This window comes from Babylonia areolata, chromosome 5, assembly GCF_041734735.1.
Source record: "Babylonia areolata isolate BAREFJ2019XMU chromosome 5, ASM4173473v1, whole genome shotgun sequence".
Taxonomy (NCBI): Eukaryota; Metazoa; Mollusca; class Gastropoda; order Neogastropoda; family Buccinidae; genus Babylonia; species Babylonia areolata.
This window is the reverse complement of record NC_134880.1, coordinates 8,727,237-8,745,731: the sequence shown is the minus strand read 5'-3', so window position 1 is coordinate 8,745,731 and position 18,495 is coordinate 8,727,237. Positions and strand designations below refer to the sequence as shown.

Below are 18,495 nucleotides of genomic sequence, written 5' to 3'. Positions count from 1 at the left end.
CTCTCTCACACACACACACACACACACACTGACACACACACACACACACACACACACACACGCTGACACCGGCCTGGGCACACCGGCTGGCACACACACACACCGGCACACACACTGACACACACACACACACACACACACACACACACACACACACCCGGCGAAACACACACACACAACTTCACACTTCAGAATTTTACTTCAAGGACTCAGTAACACGCGGGAAGACTATCGCAGTGATTTTTTGCACGGTTCAGTTCTGTGTCAAGTTATATGTGCGTGCATCACAGAGTGCGTGACTGCCGTGCCTCTGTGTGTGTGTGTGTGTGTGTGTGTGTGTGTGTGTGTGTGTGTGTGTGAGAGAGAGAGAGAGAGAGAGAGAGAGAGAGGGAGAGAATAAATACCAGCCGCTGTAAATGTAAGTTAGTATTTTTTTCCCTTCAGTTCCATGCCACCATTCAGTCTTCATTCATGATTGATGTGACGGAAATGCCGACTGATGAATTTTCAGTCTCGCGCAGATAGTTCGGCGGTGGGACCGCAGTTGCTTCCTCTGTTGTTCTGGTGGTCATCATCGTCGGACATGACTGACTATCATACATTCCTATTATTAGCATTATTATTATTATTACTGATTATTATTATTGCAATTCTATTTGTTTAATTATTTATTTATTCTTATTTTCCATTTATTATTATTATTATTATTATTATTGTTATTATTATTAAGTTTTCTTTCAGTGATCCACCAGGGATTTGAACCCGGGACCCTCTACCTCTGTGCTGAATGGGAAGGAGTGGCGGCCGCGGTAATACACGAAACAGGCCGTCGCGCGCGTCAGCCGGTTCCGAGTCCGGGCCATCTTGCTAGAGGCTGGCAGCGTACATTTCACTGCCGAGCACTGAGTAGTAGAGTGTAGACATTTTCAGCAAAATATTCATTAACCGTTGTTTGGCAATAAACTGCGACAATAGGTATGGGAACGAGTACTATTTTATTTTTCATTTTTATTCTTATTTTTCAAAAACGGCAAACAAACGATCTTTTTTTTTTGGCGACATCTCTCTCTCTCTCTGTCTCTCTCTTAGTCTTGACCATAATAATAATATTCATAATAATAACTTCGGCGACTAATAAAAATGATAATTATAATATAAATGATGTTCATAATGATAATAACAATTAATAATGATAATAATACCAATAATGATAAAATGATAATAATAATGATAACACTACTACTACTACTACTACTACTACTACTAAAAGCAACAAATAGTTGTCTGAGACAGTATCAGTATCAGCAGCTCAAGAAGGCGTCACTGCGTTTGGACAAATTCAGATACCCTACACGACATCTACTAAGCAGATGCCTGATCAGCAGTATAACCCAACGCGCGTAGTCCTTGAGAAAAAATAAACAGAAGTAAATTAACAATAAAAAAAAAACCAATAAGAAAAAAATAATGATAATGAAAATAAAAATAGAAGAAAAAAAAAGGAAAAAGAATTTTAAAATAATGATAATGATAAATAAGGAGGAAATAAAATAGAATAGATAGATAAATTAATAAACAGGTAATTTAGAAATAAAATAAAATAGATAAATAAATAAGAAAAAAATAATACTTTATATATATATATATATATATATATATATATATATATAACACAACAACTTTGTCTGAGACAAAGTTCATGTAGCAAATCGCACACTTAAGTCGACAAAATGTTGCCCACCAATAGAAAGACAGGCAGACAAGGAAGTGTGCATGAATGGATGTAAAGGGAAAGAAAATGAAAGAAGTCTTTAAAGAAAGAGTCAGAAAAGAAAAGAAAAAAAAAACCGAAAGAAAAACAGAAACAAAGTAGAGGGAAAAAACTGAATGTGAGAAAAATAGAAGGTTGGAGGCCCGGCCACAAAAGACACAAAAAAACAGTGTGTGTGTGTGTGCCGGTGTGTGTGTGTGTGTGTGTGTGTGTGTGTGTGTGTGTGTGTGTGTGTGTGTGTGTGTGTGACAAAAAAAAAAAGGATAAAAAAGAACGTGGAAAAAACTAGCTAGGAGGTTGGAGGTCCCGCAAAAAACAACAACGGCAACACTTGAATAGCAAACAAAAACAACAACAAAACAAACTGAAACAAGAAAACAACAGCCAAAAACCGGCAGTGTGTGTGTGTGTGTGTGTGTGTGTGTGTGTGTGTGTGTGTGTGTGTGTGTGTGTGTGTGTGTGAATGATCACCTTTATCTTCGTTTTCTCTCTGGCTCCTTCCTGTACGCTTGGCGTCGCAGTCAACATTTTACAGCTGAGTTACCTTTCGTTTCTCTCTCTCTCTCTCTCTCTCTCTCTCTCTCTTGTCCAGTTGTTTGGAGACATTAAAACCAAGGTAATTTTCAGGCACAACAGATTTGCCAGCTTTATTAGAGAGACTTGAGAGAGAGGGCGACTCGGAGGTGTTCGCCGCCGGCCGGGCAGGCAGTAGCCTCCAGCAAGATGGCAGCCTGCTGGCGCGCGGCCGGCCGCGCCTACCTTCTTCCCCTCCATACTATTGAGTTCGATGCCCTCTACCGAGAATGAAAGTTAAACACTTTGATCACTTGGGTGTGTCCCAAACAACACCTCAGTACTGGGTGAGGGGTCAGTGGACTCACTGAGCTGAGAGCGATAAATTATGTGGACTGAGGTTTTCCCGGCACTGAGAATCAGTCCACTGAGCCACCATCAGTCTCGGCACGGCGGATCACCGGCTGAGCATTTCGATGTGAACGGGCCGGGCGAGTGGTGAAAGCGTTGGACAGAGTTCAATCCGGTTGAGGGTACCGGGGTTCGAGTCTTGGTAACGGCGCCTGGTGGGTGAAGGGTCATGTCAGTGGAGATTTTTCCGATCTCCCGGCACGGCAGGTCAGCATATGTGCAAACCTACAATAGCGCCTGAACCCCCTTCGTGTGTACTACGCCTGCAGAAGATCAAATACGCACGTTAAAGGTCCTATGATCCACGTCAACGTTGGGCGGTGGGTTCGGCAGTTGGTTGTAGAAACACTAGGAGCATACCCAGCTTGCACCCCCCACCCCCCTCAAAAAAGTATGGTGGCGGGGTAAATGAACAAAACGGTCATAATGTTACATGTCTGTGCCGCGCCGGTGTACATGTGAGCTGCTTCAAAAAACTAACTGAAGACATTCACGGCCAAATCAAACCCGCCGGCCTTTATTCACGCTTTTTTTTTTTTCTTTTTTTTTCTTTTTCTTTTTTAAAGTTTTACTATCAGGGTTGTTAACTCTAGGAATAATCTGCCCAGTAACATTGTCACTGCAGGAACACTTGGCAATTTTACTTCAATAATTTATTAGACTAAACACTGGAAAGATTATCGATTCCAATTAGTTAATTTCTCCATCAGTAGGAAGCAAGCCATAACATTAGTAATTGCGCACTCTTATGTAAAGTATCATAAAAAAAGGGGGGAAAAAAGAAGTCCTACTTGATCAAACAACTGAAAGGCTGATAAAGGCTAAAAGCCGTGACACTTGATATGATATGATGTGATGACACAGCTGGAAACGAATGATGAGCGCCCAATGCCGTGATAGCCGTCAGTCGGTTCCACCTATGTCAGTAAGCCGCCTGTTGTGCAAATGACGCCGAGTTGGTAAAGCGCTCACAGCTTGGTCACGGTCCGACAAGTATCCATATCTAACAGGCGCGTAACTGCTTAATTGTCGGTCTTTTCCACGAACACAGGTCAAGAATCGTGAGCCACAGGTAATGAGAATGACAAGCTGTGAGACAGATACATTTCAGGTTCCTGCTCCAAATCCTCGAACAAGTTGTGTGCGAAGCTGACCAGTTTCCGCTCAGTGACGTCCCAGACACAGCCTCAGATTTCAAGTCTTGTCTTTTAGTCAGCAATTTCTTGCGTTTTAGTATCGCTACTGGGTAACCACTGCTTCGTGAAGAAAAACAACAACAACAAAACAGCTACTTTGACTGCCTTGACAATGTTGTTGCTTTTCGTCACAGTGTAGATAAGAAAACAACAACTGCAGCTGGGGAAGCTGACTCATGGTCGACAGACTTTTGATTCAGTTTGACAAAGTCCGTGCAGGCATGAGATCCGCATTAGACATATAACGACGTGGTGTGTGTGTGTGTGTGTGTGTGTGTGTGTGTGCGTGTGCGCGTGTGTGCGTGTACGCGCGCGCTTGTGTGCGTGCAGTGGGTTCGTGGGAGTCAGTTTATGAAGGGAACAGCTGAATGGACACGACATAAAACTGTTTTGTCAGTAATCGGAGAGCTACCGGCTTTTGTTGTTGTTGTTGTTGTGCCAGACATGAACTTAATGATTACATGTATACTGACACTTGATTGGGTGGAATGACCCCTGCGTAAACAGCTGCATATTCAGGGAGCGCGAGTTTGCATTCACTGCTCTGAAAACACGTGCGGGAAGAGCGAACACGTGAGCTCAGTTTTATTTGGGCACCGCCTTGGCGGGTAGCACAGCGCTACCACCCACACGCACGCAGCGCGCATGACTTACGTGTACACACAAATTCACCTTTTCGTCTGCTACAGTCTGCAGGGCGCGCAGTAAAGAAAACATTGGGGCAAAACGGGGGAGAAAAACACATCTGTCAAACACGGCCGGATTAGCATAACGTTTCTTTTTTTTTTCTTTTCTAGACACACTATAATAAATTTGGCCCGTTTCACCACATGGTATGTTTATGAATCGACTGCTCTTTGTGGTAATGTTAATAGTTTTTAAGTTTTGTTTATTTCAGCCGAAATTTATGGCGACTCTGGTGGTGCATAAATTCAGCGTGAAACAAAGAACACGAGCAACTAGAGCACCGCTTAAGTCAGCGCGCTTGTCAATGAAATAGTTGGTAACAACGACACAACGATCCGTGGCAAGTGCGTGTCCTTGATAACTGCTTCGCAACTAGCGGCTGTTTGTATTTGAGTGGCTCCGGATCCGATGTCGACCAATCATTGCGAGGACATGTTTACGTCTTGTTTTCCGCTGCTGCGAGCGCTGGCTGAGAAAAAAAAAGTGTTTAGGGGATTTGGAGAGGGCTTTTTTTTTCCTTGCCAGTTCGTGTCAGTGAACCAATCAGTGATCACCTTATGATAAATATGTGAAGTACATTCTTTGTGTCCAGTACACCCAGATAGCCGTATTTTTGTTTCAGGTTTTAATTAGGAACAATTACAGCGCACCGTTGGCCAGGACGAGAAGTTCAAGGCTAGGAAGGCAGATTATTTTTGTGCTTCTGCTTTAGCCATAAAAATCGAGCGGATGTGGCTTTGTATTAGCTTTGACGGAAACTAAGCCTTCTGTTCCACGACAGTTTTCGTGGTGTTCATGGCTACACAATGTGACCATGGAAAGTGAATGGCAGTGGACGTGTACTTGTTTGCGAGACAGTGGGAATTGATTATACCACGACCAGACCCAACACAGCGATGGTGGACTGAAAGTTATGTATCGGTCACGCGTGCGAGTGGCAGATTGCCCCTTGAACACAGATCTACCTTAGAAAAAGGCAGATAAACAGAACAGTTATCATGTACACAAAAAACATACTCATTGCAGTATGGTGGTGTGGCTTGTTGAATATCGTTCCCGTTGGCAGTTCCTGTGGTGGTGAAAGTCGACAAAGGAATGAGGTGGAAGCGAATCCAACCGATGGAGGTGAATTTAAGTTTCACGTTCTTGTTTGATTGTTTTGACTGTGAAGTTAATTTGTTGTTTGATTTGATGTCTGAACTAAGCTTAAGTCTATGAATAGAATTAACGCAACAAACAAACAAGTGTCTGTTGGGTAATTGACCACACAGCACCACACGTTTACAGTCAAAGCTCATTTCCTGTGATTCTGGGAGTGGTCTAAAGTGTTTTGATATGGTTTTATGTATTGTGATATTGGATTTAAGTATTGTTATATGACATACATGTATATTTTTTATGCATTGTGATGTATGGTTTGTGTTATGAGTGTTGTGTGTGATGATTTTGAGTGTATTCAGAACATAAATTGGTGTTTGACTTCGAGTGTTTGGTTTGATGTCTGTGCACAATATGTGCCTTTAACTTTAGTTTTTCCTTTAAGTTTTGAAGCACAGGTTTTAAAAATAAGCTTTTACATTGTGCAGCGCACTTAAGTGTGTTTCACATAGAAAGGGGCTTTGTAAATTCAATTGTTAAGAGCAATTATTATCATGAAGTCAGTATATAGTATTATTACTTCTTGAACCAAGTTCGTCAAATTGTGCCTACCAGTTAATTCTTTATTCATGCCAAATGTTAAGCTGACACATTATAACTTTACACTTTAGATTTCAGAAGGAAAAAGGTAATTGTGATTTCATTTAAATTGCATTAAAAAAAAAAAAAAGAAAAGAAAAGAAAGAAAGAAAAAAAAGGATGCTATTTTCTACTCAGGTGACTAGCTCCTTATTCTTTCACTTTTTATCAGTGTATTTGATAACACAGCTGTTTGGACATGATACATAGAGACAAGTACAAATACTGTAGTACTCAGGTAGTCTGTTCATGTTATCCAGATAAGAGAGAGGTTACATTGACATTAATTAATTCAGACAGAACTGGAGACATTTCTCATTTTCTGGAGACAAAATTGACACAGAAGTACAAATAGAACAATTATTTTCATGTTTCCAAGTTGAAATTACCAGAGGAATCACCCATAATCCATTTTTTTGAATGGATTGATACAGATAGTATATGTTTCCATCCTTTACTTCACCATTATTATTTAAACACAGAAGCATTTAAAAAAAGCGTATCCCCATTACATTTCGCAGTGTAACTGTAACTTGTAGGAGAGAGAATAACACACAAACATGTACACACACACACACATGTGCACACAAACACAAATACATGTATGTGCACATGCACACACACACGTGTACACACATGCACATACACAGTGACTCGCATACACATTGAAACACATGAACACAGTCACACACACACACTCACACACACCTACACACACTCACACACACCTACACACACACACACATGTACACACACATGCACACACACACACATGTACACACACACACACACACACACACACACACACACACACACTCACACACACACACACGCAGATAGTATATGTTCCTGTTTACTTCACCATTATTGTTTATCACACTCACATCATCTATTTAACTCTCAATAGAAATCTCTATTATTCTAAGCATATATAAATTGATCACCATTTGATTTATACTTGTAAATAACAAGACTTACATAATGCTGGAAGTTCACCTGTTGTGTTACTAAGCCACAGGGCAATTCCCATGGAAGTCGGCATTGCATGTGTGTCCAGTTTGCATACGCATTACATGTGTCCAGTTTGTTGTGGTTGATGGAAACGGAGCTGTAGAAATAGTATAGCACTTACACAAACACATGGCACCATGCACATGCACGCTTGTTGTAGTTGTATGCTCATGCAGGAATTACAGTATGCATGATACAGAGAACCTGTAACATGCTGTATGTAGTAACTTGCACTCATCATGCAACACAGGTGTGTGCGCACACTGGTCTCAGACTCAAGGAAATGAAAACAGTGAATTACATTAAATATATTGTGTATACAAACACGCATGCTCAGACTCAAGGGAAAGAAAACAATTACTGTATACATGCACACACACTTACATGCACACACACTTGCTCACTAAGACAGACACATCCGACATATTAATAATTTATATATGCTGAAGTACAAACATAGACAAACAGACAGACAGACATGTAAATGATGTATGCATATATGTGTATATATATATATAATATTCATATATGTATACATATATATATATATAATAATAATAATAATAATCCTTACATGTATGAATAATATATCATTATATGTATACTCATGACACACATCTGCACACATGCACGTGCGTGCACCCAACCACCCCCACACACAGTGTCACATGCACACACCCACATACACAGATTGCCACATACATAAGGTGACAGATGTATACATTTTGCAGTTGCAGTCATGTAACCAGTAAAAACACCTGTCAATTGTCATGTACTGAAATGTAAACATGACACGACCAGCAGTTGACAGACACTGATGGACAGAGTCAGTGAGTGAATTGGTACCTTCATCACGTTTACGATTCAAGTCTTCAGCTGAAGAATCATATTATTTTTTGTAGCCTGTAGCTTCAGCATTAGACTCCTGTCCTGTGGGTCTGGGGGATCAGTGGTTTGAATCTTCGTCGCAGATGATTTCTGGTTTTTACCCTCTTGGCACTGGCAGTGCTACAGCCTGTGTAATCTTCCCTGCCTATGACAAGTATGAGGTTTTAGCTCTAAGGTTGACAGGTTTAGATGATTTGAATACTCCACAATGATTTTTCACGTAACTTTGCGACTGAAGTATTGCCTCGCTCATTATTAGTGTTTAGTAATGATTCATTGATTGATTGATATGTCAGATATTATTGTCAGTATTTGAACCACTGATAAGATCTTGGAATGGTTTGTTGAATTCAAGTTTGCTGTTTAGTGAAACACAACTTCCTTGTTATTACATGTATCACAAACAAAACTTGCAAAACTGTACCTAGAAATGTTCAAATTATGCCCAAACTTTGTCAGTAAGTCGACAGAAGTGGATGAAGAGTTATGTCCCTGTCCTTGTTTACGTGGTTATGTCCCTGTCCTTGTTGACATGGTTGGAATTCAGTGAAAGGTCAAACCACTAGTGTGATGAATTGGAGTTCGATGCCTGAGCTATACTTGGGCGTTGGCGCAGTGACATGTGCAGTGGTGCCTGAGCACTGACTGGGGGGGTAGCATGGAATGAGTTATGGATTGACATGTTTTGATTACAACATATTTCAACATGACGTTTTTAAGCTTCCTGACCCTCTCTGGTCCCCCACCTCCACCACCACCAGGTCAAACACACACACACAAACACACACGCAAACACACACACACACACACACACACAAAACACACATGCAAACACATACACATCCCCCCCCCCACACACACACGCATGCACACACACACACACACACTTCTTCAAGAGACTGGGCATTAGTCAAGTAAAAGAATCGGTTGCTGGGTACATAAAAGTTGCTGATGATTGACTGCGTTCAGTCACCAGCAATCATGCATGAAATTGAAAATCTGAAGTGTGTGCCAGATTTTCAGATCTGTGTCATCCACGTCTGTATACTAAAACTATAAACTTGCAACACAAATTAGAACTGGGAGTGGGACAGCCTGTATTTTGCTAAAACAATATAAAAAAAAAAAAAAATCAGTTTCAGTTTATTTCTCTGAAGCTGTATGTGTAACAATACATATTTTCTTTTGGCTCTCTGACTTTTTAGCTTTTGCTGACTCATCTTTGGTGCCGTCTTGGTCATTGGCATTAATGATTACTTTCATAATGCTTTTCCTGATTCAACCTCCCCCACCCTTCCCCATTTACCCCCCACCCCCACCCCTGTACTCAGCCACAATGAGGCTCATTCTCTCTCAGGTTGCTGCACTGTTGCTGGCAGTCAGTTGGGAGTTTATTGTCTTTTTGGGGGGTGCAGTGTGGGAGGGTGGGTGGAATGTCACAAAAGATTTTTTTGCATCAGATTCTGGAAGCTCTCCTCGGGGAGAACACATCACCACAGTGCAGCACCACCCTTTTTTAAATTTTTTTTTTTTTCATGTTTGCAAGTGTAATTTGTTTTATTATCAAAGTGGATTTTTCAATAGAAATTTGCCAAGGACAGTCTTTTTGTTGCCATGGGTTACTTTACATGTGATGACTGCATGCTGCACATGGGACCTCAGTTTATCGTCTCTTCCAAATGACTAGCATCCAGACCACCACTCAAAAGTCTAGCGGAGGGGAAGAAGATTCTGGCGAGTGTGGGATTTGATCCCATGCCCTCAGATTCTCTCGCTCCTGATTCGGATGCACTACTGATAGGCCATCACACTGCTAAAACTTGACACAAACATGACTAAGAGTGAGGACTTCAGGAGGCCACACACCTGGACACCTTGCTAAGTCACTTTGGTGGTAGTCATTGGTGATATGTCTGATTCACCTATGTACTGTTGTGGTGAGTAAAACCCTGTAGACAGCAATTATTGCTCAGATGTGGAGCCATGCTTAATGAAAGCTCTTTAGAATGGAGGAGACCATCCACCTACAGCCCCCATGAATCTGCCAACACTGAAGACTTGACACAAACTGGCCACCGGCATGGGGAATTTGAAACTAAGGTCACCAAACGAGCAGGGCATGGAAAGGTCACCATATTTCCCCCCCTCTGATGAATGCTGGTGTCTTGTATTTCTTCTGGTTGAAGATCTGATAGGACGATCAGTCTGGACCTCTCTTTTAGTAAAAACCATATAATTATATTCACCTTTTTCCTCCTGCTGTTAGGACTTTGAGGGCACCTGTCACAGTTTTGGTCACAAATAGTACCTGTACCTTATCAGATTTATGGAAAAATTGTGTCGCACAAACAAAACTAAGAAGACTTTTCTCTTGCATCACCAACAATGAACAGATGTCAAATAAAATTTCTGAGCCATGTTGAAATTTAATCATAAAATTATTTTAATAGCAGTCTTGTTAAAATGCTTTTGTTTCCCCTCTTAATTCCTCTGGTCCCCTCCTTTCTACCCTCCTGGACTTTCACCGTAATTTTGTTCTCCAGAAAATCTTTGCTAATTCTTTGCATTCCAGTACATATAGCTGATTAAGTGATGCTCACTAGGCTGTTGTATGTACACATGTATGCTGTGATGATTAGGCAGTGATGAAGAAAATCACTGGGAGTGGGAGTGGGATGATCTTCAGCTGTGGCGAAGCGGTTGGCGTTGGGGGATTGATGACTGGGATGGTTTGGGTTCAAGCCTTGTCATGATGGGGCATTTTGGCCTGTGGTGGGCTCTTACCAGCAGTTCAGAGAGCTGTGGGCTCCACTGGGAAGACTGGTTGTGGAACTGCTTTGTGGATGGTCACCAGCTGCTATGGGAGTGTGGCCAACACTGCATACATGTATGTGTGTAATCTTCAGGCCTGATTGTCGCCATTTTTATGTTTCCATTTTTATGTTTTGAAATAAAGTGCACAGACCACTAGAGTGCAACCTTGTCATAGTGATAGACAGATCTCCAATGCAGCACTTTCATCATCACCATCGTATGATTTTTAACAAAATGTCCCAGTTTGTGGATCACCAAAAACTGAAAAAGAAACAATAAATCCCTCTGGGATGGACACTAGCTGCCCATCCTGCAGCGACTCAGGTCATATGTTCTGTTCATTTTATGTACATGTATCATGTGTATTCCTTTGTTAACTAATACTTCAGTGTTGATAAATATGATCAAATCTGTATTTTGTTTTCCCCGGTCTTTTTCATCCTCATGATAAGATGTTGTGGTGTTAAGTGCTGCGGTAACTGATCTAATGTTTTATTAGTTGTTGTTGTTGTTGACATGATGTTCGTTATTTTATGTTGAAGGAACTTTGTGTTTTTCTTTTAGTAATCATAATCAATGATGGTGCAGTGAAAAATAAAGATGTGTTATTGTTGGTGTTAGTCTGGATTATAATAAATTAATTAAAATACATTTGTATACACTAAATACAAGAAAGCTCATGAAACATACTGACAGAAGCTTAGAAATGTGTTTTTATAAAATATGAGTGATGAAGTCATGGTTTCTCATGAGTTGCAACAGGTATTTCTTATAGAAAATGACATTTTACAGTTTTAGAAATGTATTTTTACTTTTTCTAACAAATTTTCAATGTTCAGCTGAAATAGATTGAAGTTTTGCGAAAGAGATGGTGTGTGTGTGTGTGTGTGTGTGTGTGTGTGTGTGTGTGTGTGTTGTTAGCTGTGCTCAAGGTTGCTAAGTTTATTTTTTAGGAGCATTTCCTTGTCTCCATAAAGATCTTAACTTTAATTTTTATAGCTGTATTAATATGTAATGTATACAGCACCTACATCTTCATTCTTTGTTGCATAATATTGATGGATGAAATCTTTACTACTTAAGTCTTGAACATTCATCAAGCTTTCTTATTTTATGAATTACTAGCTTTAGTTTTATTAATTGTTTATTGAAATTCAAGCCCTGTATAATACTATAAACGTTGACTCTCTCCACTCCAGAATTAAGCCACTTGTGGAGTTGTCTATCAAAGTATCATACTCTATATAGACACTATATAATTACTTGCTGCAGATCTTTCTATCTATAAGGTCCTTGTCTACCTGTCTCTAGATCTGTATCAAACCTGTTTATCTTGTAGTTCTTAGCACAGATTTACATACCTGCCTTCCTACCAAGGTTTAACGAGCTCTTTGTTGTTGTACATCCTCCTCCACCTTCCTCCCCAGCCTTGACATTTTTTCTGTTTTCCACAGTCTGTGAATGAAGTACTGTTTGTGTTGTTTTGCTCTGGTGATTAGATGGTGACATTATAGACACTGGGATGGGCACTAGCCGTCCATTCAGCAATGTTATTTGCCTGTATGACCTTCAAATGTATTTTTTGTTTGGCTGTTATTTTTTTGTTTGGGTATTAAAACTATTATTTCCGTCTTTTTTTAAACAATTTTTTGTAATCTGGGGATGATGAACTAATTGGAAGGGCTGATGTCCTCAGCACAGCCTAATCTTATTTGCCTGAAGGAATTAAATGGTTAAGATAATGTGTCATCAACTGTGTTTTGTAGGTTTATCTTACACACACACACACACACACACACACACACACACACACACACACACACACACACACACACACACACTTCGTATGTTTGTGACATTGTTGTGTTGAACACAGACATTTGTGTAGTTGGTCAGTCCTGATATGGCCCTGTGCGGTGTGCTGGACTATGAGCACCAATGATAACAGTAAGCCCTACTTGACATTCTGCGCTGTCAACAGGAAGCAGATGGAGTTGTTGACTGAACACACACACACAAAAAATGAGTTTGTGATTTATTTGGGAGGGGTGGGCAGGTGGGTGAAGGTTCGAAGGGGGTGAGGGCCCAACATGGTGACCAGCACAAAGGTGATGATGAATAAAACACCTGATGCGGACACGACAGGAAGACAATGAGTGCTCATAGGCAGACAGTTTGTGTTCACAACAAAACATCCTGTTTATTCTGGAATCAGAATCCAGACAGGCAAATTGTGTTTATGGGCAAACAGGCACACTGCTGTCAGGATTGAGAGCCCCCCCACCCCCACCCCTACCCCCCTTGTCATTGAATCAGAATTCATGGGATATGAAAAATGATGCAGCCTTGCGCTGTGAGGCAATGGTGAAGGGATGTAGTCGGCATGTCACTTCCTTTGGAACAGGATCCTGCCATCACAGTGTGCGGCAGAGTTGTCCACTTGTGGATGGTGACTGTGCAGAACATGAGCTTTTAGGGAGAAATTGAAAAGAAATGCACACATGGGAAACATCAGTATCGTAACATAATTTAGGTTTTCTGTTAGTTGACTTATCATCTTATGTTTTGTGCATTTTGGAAAACCTTCAAAAACTATTACTGTAACGTCGTTTATGTTTTGTGCATCTAGGAGAAACAAAATTAGTTACCTGTAGACACCATAGGTTTTTTTCTTCATCATTTATGACTTGGGTTTTGTGCGTTTTTGAAAAAGCGTTACTGTAAATGTAAGGAGACTTGGGTGCTTTTCTTGATCATTTATTATTTCTTTATGGCTTAATCTGTTACTGGAAATGAAAAGATCCTGTTTTAGTAACATACGGTAACACTGGCAGATTTTAAAGGAGCTGATGCATATTGTTGTTAAATATGTTTCTTGTATATTTGTTGTTTGAAAGAAAGAGATTGAGACAGATAAATACAGAGTTTTTGAGGCTTTCATCTTTCCCAACTTAAAAGTAATTTTGAATGATTCAGTGCTTATAGCTTTTAGAGGCGTTTGATTGGCTGAGAGTGGACTGTTAGCCGCGCATTAATGTCTTCAGTATAAGAGCCTTCCGCTTGCAGTATTTTGATGGTGGTAATTGGGGTGAAACGCTGTTAACGTCGTCTCTTTCGCCGTTCGTATGGAAAGAGTTAAAAGTAATTTTGAACATATAAAGTCAGGACAGTAGTGCTAGTATAAATATTAAAAGAATAAAAAATAAAATGACAAGAGCACAAAAAGATAATGATGGTGCTTGTAGTTACGGTTATGATAAAACTAAAAGATGATGATTGTTATATTATTTATACGTATTAAAAATATATATATGAATTTAAGACTGACTGAGATATAGATTTGAAAAGATACTTTGATTGTGTTCTCTCAGAATTGGGGAACATATACTCTGTGTGTGTGTGTTTGTGCGTGTGTGTGTGTGTGTGTGTGTGTGTGTGTGTGTACAGACTCTGTAATTTTCAAGATTAGAATTGTTGATCCAGCCTCTCAGTTTCAGTCAGTTGGTTGTGTTGTCACAGTTGTTAGTGATAAACTTTGCTGTGTTCAAAGGTTATCAGCATTAATTCTGTCAATTTCTAAACCGTGGACTCTTTTTCTTCTTTCCCAGTTTTAGGGTTTGATGGTATTCACTAAAATCCATTTGTAAGTTTACATCAGGTGATTAACTCATTAAAATTTTTCGATTGAAACAGTTTAATACATATTCTCTGAGAGACACGTTTCATATTGTCAGCTAGAAAAAAGATTGTTAATCCTCATGATATTTATCAATAAATTACTATCTTACTGTCCCAAGACCCAGGCACTGAACAGCTTGACCTAAAAGGCACAAGCCAATAGTCTGTTAAGATTTACTCATTGTGTCTTGCTGTTTAAAAAAAAAAAGAAGAAAGAAATCAGGCAAACAAACTGTTTAAAAATGAACGATAAATTCAACATGACAGTGAATATAAAAAAATACATACAAAGCACGTAGATGGAGGTGAATTTTCTGGAAAAGGGGTACTCAAGGTTTGAGAAGCGGTGAAGATTGGCTTGATAATCGGTCAGGATGTATGTTTATTTGTTCTGAGTCATATCAGATAGTATTTGTGATCAACTTTTGCTGTTCAAATTGATAAAGTTTCTGGGTCGCAGGTGGAGACACACACGCACGCACACTCTGAACAATGAGCTGACAGGTACTGGCCAAAGGTGTTTGGAAAATATTTTAAGCATTCTAACAGTAACACACAAATAATTGTCTCAAGGAGATGATGTTAGGTGTTTCACAAAGTTTAGTGTTAAAAAATTTAACTTAGGTGTACCTGTGCCTTGCAACTTTGAAGATAATTGGTGACACTGAGTGACTGACAGTTCTTTCAGGCAACGTTTTGCTTTTTTATTTTATTTATTTATTATCATTATTTTTTTTACAAATGCATACAGACTTAGCAAATTATCAGTGACAGGCCTTTCAAACAGTTTCTTAAAAACAACAACTCAACACTACAGCTTTGCTATGAAATTGACGGGTATTTGAAACAAAGTTTTGCTTTTTGACACATGTATCATGAACACTGCAGGGAACAGGTAATACTTACAGCAGTTTGAAGCAAATGATATTTAGATTTGTATATGCTGCAGGGGACCTCTGCTTACTTGAATATTGCAGCAACTGATTGTCGTAATCGGTGTAAGGGGGAAAATTTTTATTCTTAACGTCTGCTGCGAACAAACAGGTGCGGGTGATAAATGTTTCAAACAAAAAATTGTAAATTTTTTTTCTTCTTCTTTCGTATCTGCCCGCCTTCATCAAGTTGATGATTTCGGCATTTACAAAGTTTGACATGCATATGATGTTTACCGTCTGCAAGAAATGACATTTGAACACGTGTTTGTAAGCTGCGAGGAACGGGCGATTTGAAACGGAGTACGCACACCCACACACCCGTGTCATTCACCCCACCACATTTGCCCTTTCAGCGTGACTCGATATCACCTGCTTCGCTTGCACTTGTTGTGACTGTCAGGTGTTGATGGCGCAGTATCAATCGAACACGACATGGGCTTCCTTCCTCCCTCCTCCCCTTCTCCCCTTCTCCGCACACACCTTCCCCAACTCCCTTCTCCGCAACTGGTGTGTGACATACAACGTATGGAACAGGGTGAACGATGCTGGGAATCAATATCACTTCCCATACGTTTAGGTTCAACACGTTTAGGTTTTGTTTTGCCAACTGGCAGCAAGCGCATTAACTAGTGTTTGTTTCAAGCGGGCTTCTTCAGGATTTGCATTAGCAGCTTTGTTGTTGTTGTTTTGCTTGCTTGTTTTCCTCGTCATTATCGGTGCGCCATTTCTGATTTGGTGGACGCTACTCAAAACGAATTGAATGGTTGTGTGTGTGTGTGTGTGTGTGTGATTATCCGGAAGCAAAGAAATGCCCATGGTGGGTGGGTTGGGGCGTGATGGATAGAGAGTGGAACCGGATTTAACACACTATAGGCCTACCCTAAGACCTTGTTGTGGGCGAATCCCGGTTTTCAAACCTTTGCCCTCATCCTCCCCACCCCTCCCCGTCTGCCCACCACCACCCACCTTCTTAGTCCTCCCTTCCGGCCTGTGGTCGCGCCACAACTACCCCCTATCCACCTCCCCCTACCCCCTTCCTCACCCACAAAACCAGAGAGAGAGGGAGAGAGAAAGAGAGGCGGGCAGAGTTGTTTACCAGCGAACGGCCCACATCATGAGAAAATCCTGGGTCACCTTATGCAAGAAAGCTTGAGAGAGGTTGGGATGGGGGTGTGGGGGAGGGGTGGGGGTGGAGAGACGAGCCAGCGGAGGTAAACATGGTTCGTCGGGTCTGACTTTTGTGTGTGTGTGTGGCAGTGGTCTGGAGGTGGGTGGGTGGTTCAGTGAGGAGGATGGTGACCCTCTGGACACAGTAGTAGTGGCTGTTGAATTGTCGAGAGTCGAAGTGGACGTCTGACCGATAATCATGTGGTGATGCAATATGGAGGTGGAGGGTGGGTGGTGGTGGTTGGACTACTGTAGCTGCCCCTCCCTCGCTCCCCTTCTCCCTCCCTCCCTCCGCCCGTCCCCCACCCCTCCTTACATCCACCAACTTCCATCAATTCACTAACCCCCCCCCCCCCCCCCCCCACCATTACAGGTCTTTCACCCTTCCAATCTCCTGGCTTTGTGGTATCAGCTCTTGCTCAGCGTTCCTTGTTCCCTTCCATCTGTCACCCCCCCCCCCCCCCCGCCCACCCACACATACATTCTAGGCAGCTATGTAATCTGTCACTCCACGTGCGACACTCGCACGTGCGACTACCACGGGAGAGAGAGAGAGAGAGAGAGGTGTGAGGTAGTGTCAGAGCGTTGGACTTTTATTCAATCTTGGAGTCCAGGGTTCGTTGCTGACAGTGCCTGATTTCAGACATGGTCATGCCTGAACGCCCCATCGCGCCTACATGTTTATGCATAAGATTATAAAAAATAAAAAAATCAAAGAAAGAAAGAAAGAAAAAAATCTTCTGATCCCATTGAAGAGTCCGATGGGACGCCGTACAGAACTGTTCACCAGATTCATCGAAATGTTAAAAAAAAAAAAAAAAAATCTTTTACTTACGTATTAAACAGTCCGCATTGTTGTCAGTCCATCGTTTTGTTTACCCCATTAAAAGATGAAATATTGACATCAAACTTCTGTAAGCCTTGTCCAAGTTCAGTGGTCGATGGAAGCATTATATGAAGTGGCCTATGGAAACATTCTATGAACAATGCATACACCGATCATGATAATAATCTTACATGAAGTTGATGCTGGTCGTCTGACGGAATAAAAAAAGGAGAGAGAGAGAGAGAGAGAGAGAGAATGTGTGTTAGAAAGAGAGAGGGCATGATTATCTATTCTAGAGGGGGGCATGATGAAATTTAATATATATAGATAAAATACCCAGCAATCAGTTGTCATACAAGGAAATGTTTCGACCCATCGGGAAAAGATGATAATGATGTTATTACCTCTGAATAAAAAGTATAATTTATGATTAAAATGATTATCAAACATGAGGAGGTCTCTGAATTTGATTGGCTGTCTAGAACTATGACGTAAATTGCTCCTGGAACAAACTCAAAGTTAATAATTGAATTAATGATTCAGTATACCAAAAAGATGGAATGTTAGAAAAACGAAAAATGATATAGAGAATTAAACTCCAATAGATGACCAAAAGGCCCTGTGATTGACCAAGAAGAATTATCTGAAGAATCACAAAAAGATTTTTGATATTTAGACAGGACAAAAAAAATACCACTCGTTACTCTTCTATTGCTACTCAGAATAAGAGAGAGGGGAAAAAAGAGAAGAAAAGAAAACAGAAATAAGGGAAATGTTAAAAAAAAGGAGAGATTTACTGAAGAATGTAAGATCAACATCAAACAATTTTAGGAGAGGACAAAGGTAAGTGGGTACGTGTAT

At 40.7% G+C, this 18,495-nt stretch overlaps 1 protein-coding gene across 1 annotated transcript in view; it reads left to right on the top strand.

The window, feature by feature from the left end:
* The first annotated feature begins 5,037 nt into the window (after positions 1–5,037).
* The window catches only part of LOC143281913 (putative molluscan insulin-related peptide(s) receptor), an 81,464-nt gene continuing 68,006 nt past the window's right edge, over positions 5,038–18,495 (top strand). The window contains exon 1 of the mRNA XM_076587209.1: positions 5,038–5,703. Coding sequence (XP_076443324.1) covers positions 5,577–5,703 — 127 coding nt within the window. The 5' untranslated portion in view covers positions 5,038–5,576. The remainder of the gene's footprint in view (positions 5,704–18,495) is intronic.